The sequence below is a fragment of the Chrysoperla carnea genome, chromosome 4 (assembly GCF_905475395.1).
Source record: "Chrysoperla carnea chromosome 4, inChrCarn1.1, whole genome shotgun sequence".
NCBI classification, from domain to species: Eukaryota; Metazoa; Arthropoda; class Insecta; order Neuroptera; family Chrysopidae; genus Chrysoperla; species Chrysoperla carnea.
Window position 1 is genome coordinate 46,500,871 of NC_058340.1, and position 9,454 is coordinate 46,510,324.

Sequence of the window (9,454 nt, forward strand, 5' to 3'; positions counted from 1 at the left end):
TCAATACTCATTAATCAAAATGCATAAAAAGTATGGCTTGCGATACAATTTTGGGGCTAAAATACCTGTTTTTCTGTTATTTTAAATTGTTACTGGGCAATTCAACAAATAACAGCACGGGAATGTAAATTTCCCTCTCTAGACCAGAAAAAAATTTTCCCGTAATGATTGTTAAACTACTACTGAATATAATAAACTACTTTTTTTATGTGGCTGTTAAGCACAAAATTCGAGATTCTTTGTTTTTTGAGAATTCATAGATGAATGAAGAAGAAGCTTTGAAAAGTTTAAATATAGAATGATTTTTCCTTCAAATGTACTTTTTCCGATACGAATTTTCCGTCATCATTTTCTATTTGGCTTATGGAATTTGTCCAAATTTTGTTAAAAATTTTTGTTTAACTTATAATTTACTTTTAACTAAATAATGCAACTTAGAAAAAGTTTTTGTAATAACATCTATTTCTATAAATATGTGTTAGCCTAGGTTTCTGCAATTTATTAGTAGCAATTTTTGTGTTTAGTCAGTGGAAAAAAATGTAAACATACAGAGGTTTGATAATGGGCATATGGACATTTTTTTTTTAGAACGTTTCAGGTAATAATCATATCTGTCAAAAAATATTCTATTTTGTCATTTGTCTCGAGGGCATTTCTTTGCCATCCACACTTTATAACGACCGTAATAAGAGAAATTTGCTTTATAACCACATATGTTTTATCATATCACTACCTTTTTCTGCAATCATGATTGTCGGCGCATTAGTATTACCACTTACTATTTTTGGCATAATTGAACTGTCTATAACACGTAGACGTTTAACACAATAAACACGTAGTTCATGATCAACAACTGATGTTGGATCATCATGTGGTCCCATTTTACACGTACCAACCGGATGATAAATGGTTGCTGTATAACTAACAATTACGCATGCCCAATAATCACGAGTACCCCATTCGTATTCTTCGCAATAAGGTAATGGAATTTTTATAATAGCACCGATATGACTAAGTACTTCATTTTTCAAAATTCGTACACCTTCAATGGCACCTTCAATTAATCGATCTAAATCGGGTTCTTTTGAGAAAAAATTCGGATATATTAGTGGTGCCCCAAAAATAGGATCACTAGTATTTAATAATACTTCTCCACGGCTGTTTGGATTTAGCATTACAGGGCGGAGCATCACACCGTTATAGTATGATGATGGTGACGGAACCTCCGACGTGGGCTCAGTATAAAAATCTTCTATGTTCGTTACATCAAATGAAAACTGTATATCAGGTACATCATGATTATGTTGGTATGGCGTTTGATAAAAAGCACTTACTTGAAGTGTCCCCGAACCGGCTAAAGGTCCTTTATGATTGTGAAAAAATTTGTGTAAATCATGAACTTGAGTTTTCTCATCTGCTAATGTAGCTGATTTATTTGTAAGGCCAAAAACTAGACCACTGAATGTTGCATGATCATGTAAATTTTTTCCAACTGGTAAGTCACAAATTACTGGAATATCAAGCGATTGCAATTCCTCTCTTGGCCCAACTCCGGATACTTTAAGGATTTGTGGTGAGTTAATTGACCCGGCCGAAAGGATAATTTCCTTTTGAGCCACAGCATATTCCACCTCCCCATTTTCGTTCATGAATTCAACACCAAATGCATTCTTGGTTTTAGGATCGATTAGTATTCTTGTAACATGTGCTTGAGTCCGTACTTTTAAATTGCGTCTCTTTCTACGAACAGGTCGTATGAATGCACTATTTGTACTGGCACGTAATCCATGTTTCGATGTCATTTGTAATCTAACTGCACCTAATTGTTCTTCTGCATTGGCATCAATGAGTGGATATCCTGAATGGAATAAAGCATCTAACATTATTGGAACATTGTGATCTTTATAAGGGAACCACTCAACCGTTTGCGGTCCACCTCGTCCATGGTAATATTTATTTTTAGCTATTTCTGGATCCTCATTGTCTTCAGACTTTTTAAAATAATGTAAAACATTTTCGTAGTTCCAACCATGGTTACCCATTTCTTCCCATTCATCATAGTCTCTTCTATTGCCTCGAATGTATTGCATGTAATTGGTGGTACTTGACCCACCCATTACCTTACCACGATACCATCTACATCTACCGTCCGGAAACGCTCGACACATATGAGGTTGTGGTTGTGTTGAATATCCCCAATCAATGTTTGAATTTAAAATGTATGGGTTTAGACCTGGAACATCGGCAACAGCGGGTTCTTCGATTCCTGCTTCAAGTAACAAAACCTGTAATAAGTAAAATTAGTTTAAAGTTAATTGTAGAAGTATAGAGCATAACTGGTGAAGAATGAATCGTAAAAAAACCTCCCAGAAAATTACTTTAGCGAAAACCTGATATTGATTTTAATCGATAAATTTCATTATTTTGAACAAAGGCTTTTATTAGTTTCCACTTTTGGAGAAAGTAAACATACTTATGTGAAAATAAACAATATCGGTATCAGTGCCTGGCATTATTTTTGATAAATTAGAAAGGTTTAAAACACAAAAACATCTATGTTGATAAAATGTAATAAACTCACTATTTGAACCAGCAAAATCACTACTTGAAGCTAGTGATATTGCTGGTTCAAATGGTTCACTTTTGGAAGAATTGGAAAATAAAGATTTTCCGAAATTGCGGCTAACATGGAAAAATATACGAGAATGAAATGAGTGAAGATGAGTAAAAGAACCTAATTAGTTCGCGACTAGCATTCAGTCAAAAAAATGGGAATGAGTAGTTTGTTCGAGATATGTAACTAGCCTTTTTTTACATATTGCGCCGTTTTGTACGATTTCTGGGCTAAACTTGTGTAGTGTCCGATCGAAGGTCAATTTCTGGTCGAAGCCGAAGTCGGCATAATATTATTAAATTAAAAACTATTCACACAACTACATCAATCTAGATTGTCTTTCTGTCATAGCTTTACTAATAAAATTTGTTAGCTAATGTAATTCTTTCAGATCTCTAGTGTCGATAACTTCGTTTATTTATCTATTTTGCACCTTATTATGAATTGCTGAATAATATAGTAATGTAATTTAAATAATCTAAAGATGATAAAAAAATGACCTGGAAATTTATTTGTCACAATTAATAACAGGAAGCTTCGATGAAGGGTTTCGCTGAAGTTGGCTCAAGCTTCGGTCGGACGCTAACTAGTAGTAGATAATTCTATACACTATAAAAAGCAGTGAACGAACACCAATCAACAACGAAAATAGGCAAGAACCAAAAAGTATATTTCATCCTAAAGTGGATACAATTATTCATTCATTATACGATGTTAAATACACATTTTCTTTCCAGTTTGCTTTCGGGTATGTTTGGCGTTCGTTTTTAGCTGGCCGGTCTCATGAACAATAAATAAATGTTTTAACTGACGTTAATAAATATTTTATCGCAAAATATTTAGTATAATTATCATACAACTAATATTTGTTATTTTAATTAAAATTCTTCGATTTCAAGGTCAAGTATTAATAATATTTCAGTAATGTTAACTGGTATATGTTATCTTTTAGTAAAACTTACTTCAATTTGAAACTCATTTTTTCAAGGGCGAGAAAAATCACTATTATTACTACGTTACAATTCGCCATGGGAACTGATTCTAGCGCTGTCTAGTGGTAGAAAATAGAAGCTGTCCATGACAAGTCAAATCTATGCATGGCTATCATTGAATTGTTTATTTATATTTTGATAATGAGTGAAATTAAAAAAATTATTTAAACTTTTGACACGTTCGTACTCTTATTTCTGTTGAAATTTGACTTGTCATAGACAGCTTCTATTTTCTACCATCAGTTCCCATGGCGAATATTTGAGGTAGAAAGATGTATCAAATTTTTATACCATGTATATATGAAATATACATAGTATATTAAATTTCGTCCCAAGTTTGTAACGCTTAAAAATATTGATGCTACGAAAAAAATTTTGGTATAGGTGTTCATAGAATCACCTAATTAATCCATTTCCGGTTGTCCGTCCGCCCGTCCGTCCGTCTGTGGACACGATACCTCAAAAACGAAAAAAGATATCGAGCTGAAATTTTTACAGCGTACTCAGGACGTAAAAAGTGAGGTCAAGTTCGTAAATGAGCATCATAGGTCAATTGGGTCTTGTAAACCGTTAGAGATAGAACAAAAGTTTAAATGTAAAAAATGTTCCTTATAAAAAATAGAAACATTTTGTTTGTATCATTTTTTTGTAAACATCACTGTTTACCGACGAGGGCGTTAATTAGGTGCAAATTTTATAGTATGTATTAATATAGGAATATCAGTTGTGTGTGTGTCTATTTAAAAGTGAATATCTTTTGTTATTTACGTGACGTCAAAAAAACAAACGACTGCGCATCAACACTGTCTATACATGGTATTTCAACAATTAACTCAGTCAGTTGTTTGTTTTCACTTGTTATGGTTAATTTTAGCTACTAAAAATAAATCTTTGTTTTTATTATTTATTTACTTTTTATTATTTATTAATTTTGAATTACAAATTTGTTTTTCTAGAATGATTGTTGCTATGTTCTTAGAATGATATTGAACTTTAGTCTCTTTTTGGGTCAATAAATAATAAAATAAATATAAACATTTCTATACCATAAAAATTTTTTTATAGAAACTATGAAAAGGACCTATTGAAAAGAGAATCATTATATAACCTGATAAATTATCGGCCTAGTCTTACGGTTTATAACTTTTGACGTAAAAGTACATGTCATTACAAAGCAACTTTATTTTTCACAAAAGACAAAAACTTAATTGGAAAGTAAATATTTTAGCAAAAAATTATTGCATAATTCATAAATATTTAATTGTAATAAACTATTGAAGAAATAAATTATTTGCTTAGTTAATTATAAAAATATATTTAAAATATTTCTTATAATTTATAAACAGAATGGGAGCTGACATGCATTTTCGTGTAATCTTTGTAAGTAGTAATTGGTAATTGGCTGGTTGATGATTTTTCGTTTACACTTGGCTAGTACCTCAAGCTTTTCGGGATAGGTGTAGAACCTCGGCCTGTTGGAAGGGATTCAAACGAAAATTTTTTCAATGAATTCATTACCAGACCAGTATCCAAAAATTTTCAACAATTCTATTTAACCCAAAAAGGAAGAAAAATTTTAGTTTTTTAATCCCTTAAAGATTATTAGAAAAAGTGTGCCAATCAACATTTTACATAAAAATTTATGTTAGCTCATAGACTGGAAGTAATATCACAATGATTTGTTTATTTAATTATAACATCAAGACATGGGTGGTAAAGCATTTAGATTATACCATAAAAATGTTTAGTTCATGGTTTGTTACAACCAACGATTCAACTTGTAGTAGTAAAAAAAAAACAACAATTTCTCTAAGAAAAAGAATAATTATTTTATTTATCATTCATAAAAATGTAAATCATGCATTTAATTTATTATTGTAAAAATATTTACATAGAAAACTATTTTTACATCATCTGATCACGATAAAAACCATATGAATATTTATATGTATTTATAATACCTGCAGTCTAACCTGGATAAGCGAGAAATTAAGCGATCAAGAATTGTTCCTTGTCTAATGATATTTTCAACTTTTTTACTTATGTAGGTTTAAGTAGTCCAAATAAAAAAATCTGGTTTAATTTATGCTTATTTAAATTTCATAACGATTATTAAAACGAAGACCCTAGTTATTACCCGCAAGAACAGAGATTCTCAGTTATCGAATTCTTACTGATCCAGGTTTGAATAATAACACGACGATTTTCTTAACCAGAATAATACGTATTAGCTGTAGTCATAAAATTTAACACGATGCGGTATTAAAATCGCAGCAAAACATTGGAGAAACACTTGATTTGCGTGTTCTTTTTAAACACAGTAGTTCTGGTACGAAATTCAAACACAACAAAAATTCAATCACGAAAAATCTAAATTTCCAAGTTTTTAATATGTGCTTAATATTAATTTCAAGATTTTATTTATGATTAGAACAAAGCTTCGTTCGTTTTCATGTTAAAACTAAAAATTTCTCTTGAATCAATGGAAGGGTAGTTGCTGTTCAAGACATTAAGTGACCTATTTATGTTTCCTTTGGGCACAAAGAAAAACAAAACTTGAAATAACCCATAAAAAATTATCAAAAGATTCGATTCTGGTAAAAACTAAACACGGAATTAAATTTTCCTATTTACGGCAAGGCTTGGGCGAAGACTGGAAACCAGGCTTGAGCCAATATCCGCCACCCATCTTGAAACCATATCATTCGATACAACAGGAATCTTGGATTCCAACACATGACAATTTCCACCGCGGCTTGAATTAATATAAGATATTTTTATGGTTGTTATTTTCTATATGATAGTTTTCTAAGTGCTTATTACTTTTATAAAAATACCGTATTAAAACACTGGGTATTGTTTGAAGGTTTTTTTAATAGTTTAAATATAATATTTTAAAACTAAAAATTGTAATGAAATCACGAAACTATACGGTGTTTAGTTAAGAAAAACAAAAAACTCTTTTGCATATAAATTTAAAATCAATATATATTATAGAAAAAATTATAATGGTCAATTACCCAAGACGGCTATTAGTAATTTAATTTGTTCAGCAAGTTGATTAAACAAAAAATTAAATTAAAACTTCGTTACGCTACAGTAAGTAAATTTTAAGAGTGTTAATATTACATAATACTTAACGCTTAATTCATTTTTGATTTAGTTTTATTTGGTAAGCAAAAACCCGATTTCATTATTATTTTTGTAATATCTACAGTAATATAATTAAATAGTTATCAATATCATGTTCTTGAATTGTAATAATTTCTGTGCAGTTAAAAAAGTTATGAAATTTCTTGAAACAAATGAACTAATGAAATGTTTCCAAGGGCATTTTGACATTAAATGTCTGGTTTCGCTTAGTTACTAGGTAATATATAAAGAAACCATTCTTCCTTGGTATAAGACGTACATTTCATTTTCTTTCAAGAAGTACACTTTTCAAGGGCTTTATGAAAGTTTGTAATCAAGTGTCTCAGAGAATTGGTACCAAAGACATTTTCACATAAATTGTCGATCTGATGGAATATGGAGACAACTTTTGAAGAGCCACATTTTTATGCTCTATTTTTTAACTTTGAGAGAAATTTTAAAACTGTGTTTATAATATCTTTTTAAGTTGCAAAATGCATGATTTTTCATTTTTTAATTAATAAAATTAATAAAAACAAATTATTCAAATACAAATGGAAAAACTGCGTGTTCGACACTTGAACGTTGGAATTTTTTTAAGGACTTTCGTTTAAGTGTTGCTTACAACGATTTTAGTAGCAATTGATTCCGAAAGATGTATGATACCTTTTGCCATGCGCACATTATTGAGACATTAAAGAAAGCTAAATAAGAGATATTAATTTGCCAATAAACTTGTAAAATTGAGAACAAAATTATTGAACCTACTTTCCATTTCTTCACTTCCGATAATCTTCTTGCAACCACACATCCAGCTGAGCCCGCTCCAATTACAATAAAATCATACTGGGGTATATCCGAGTGTTTTCCGATTCCTGGGAGATCCCATCGTCCAAAAGCAAAATGTTTCGCCCAATCATTAGAATCATCAAATTCTGGGTCATGTGTCCATTGTGGTCCAATAAAACCATTGTAGCTATTATAATTTGAATCAATTTGAAAACTAAATAAACTGATAATTAATTGTAAATACATGATAGCCGCTGGTTGACATGTTGTCACAGTTGTATGAGGTTGACATAAATCACTTAAATTTGGCGGTACCCACGACATATTTGTTTTAATTAAATTATAATTTTGTTAATTTCAAAACAAATTCACTGAAGTTCACCACATTAAGATTACTGTTACTAATTAAAAGAGAAATTTATTATAAATTTTATAACCGTGGTAATTTGCGTTTATTTGATAAGATTAATTGTAGTAATTAAAATTAAAATATTTTAACAATGTAATAAAATGTTAAGAAAAACAGCCAATTTAACTAAAACACTTCATTTCGCCTTTGAAACCACAACTAATGATTTTTCAATAGTCATTTCTGTTGAACTGCTCGAGTGCTACCTATTATGAAAGTAAACAATACCTTCATCTAATAATTATATTGTCTCTTGTTTGTTCTTTAAACAAGTGTTTAGTTTAAAGTGAACAACAGAGATTTATAACCGTTCAATTGGGGTGCTTGTTTAATATTAACATCCAAATTTATTAATGTTTGGGAATTTCATAATAGTTAGCGAATATATATATACACGTATAAATATAAAATGCATATTTTTGTACCACCAATATTTCTGTTCTGCTTTATTAGTTTCAAGAAATGGATATCCCTAAGAATATCTAGAGAATATTATAAGCAGATGCGTGCGCCTGTTAGATAACAAGCGAAATTTACAAAATTTAAACCCCCCGACAAATGCGATTAATTCGTTGTAAATCGATTTTTGGAAACTTGGCTATAGAATATTCTCAATCAAGTTGGTTCGACCGTATAGGGGCTACGTTGCCACTGAGAAACACACAGACGCGCAGGTAAAGACTTTAAACTTATCACACTCCTTCTTTAATCAATATCAAAGTGATGGTTAAGGACATGAGATGAAATGAAAAGGATACTTAGAGAGCTATCATTTTTTGGAACAAATTTTTGGAAATATTTTAACTGAAATTGAAATATTTGAGTTGACTTCAGTTCTTTTGAATTATTGTTTTGAATTAAATAATAATTTTACCATTTCACTTTTCGAAATGAATTGTCAGCTTTATTCGACAATTCATTTCCATAGAACAAAAACTTATGTTCATTTTTAAAGCAGACAAATTGTCGAACTAAGCATAGTAAAGCTATTAGCGAGAATTTGTAACGCGAAAATAAATGTATATGATATCTAATGCCATGAAATTCTTTCTTTTAACCTTTTGTTGTAATGAAACTGTGAAAACTTACGTGTTATTAAAATGTGTAACCAATGCCCAAAAAGGCCTAAAATCTCAATTACATTCAAATAGCTTGATAATATTTTTAATTGATCTTTGTAAAATAAATTTGTTTCACGATTATAAAAGTAGACTAGATTTATACCCGCCCGCTTCACTGGGTTTAAAAGTAAAAACCACCGCTTTATAGCTTCCACCCTCTCTTAATATACACAGTTTTCAATTTTGTTAAATGTAAAATAGTCATCATTCATTGAGTATATCAGAAAAGTTGGCCATTATTTGACATTTACTATTTTAAATTTTTACAGATTTTTTTAATTTATGGTTCAAAATGATGATAATAGATCTGTTCCCTCTATAATCATCATTTTTAAAAAATATTCCATAAATTAAAAATTTCTGCAAGAATTTAAAAAATGACAAATGTCAAATTAAA

At 30.1% G+C, this 9,454-nt stretch overlaps 1 protein-coding gene across 1 annotated transcript; it reads right to left on the bottom strand.

Annotated features, from left to right (window-relative positions):
- Window positions 1–701: 701 nt before the first annotated feature.
- On the bottom strand, window positions 702–7,822 carry LOC123298745 (glucose dehydrogenase [FAD, quinone]-like). The gene is made up of 2 exons (XM_044880839.1): window positions 7,507–7,822; window positions 702–2,285 (listed from the first exon to the last, which is right to left on the bottom strand). The coding sequence occupies exons 1-2, from the start codon at window positions 7,771–7,773 to the stop codon at window positions 702–704; spliced, it is 1,851 nt and encodes a 616-aa protein (XP_044736774.1). The 5' UTR covers window positions 7,774–7,822.
- Between the last annotated feature and the right edge of the window lie 1,632 nt (window positions 7,823–9,454).

Excerpts from the sequence above, each read along its gene's own strand:
- LOC123298745 (XM_044880839.1), bottom strand. The coding sequence starts at position 7,773 with ATGTATTTACAATTAATTATCAGTTTATTTAGTTTTCAAATTGATTCA. Across the intron at positions 2,286-7,506 it reads CGGAAGTGAAGAAATGGAAA|GTTTTGTTACTTGAAGCAGG; the intron begins GTAGGTTCAATA and ends TACTTATTACAG.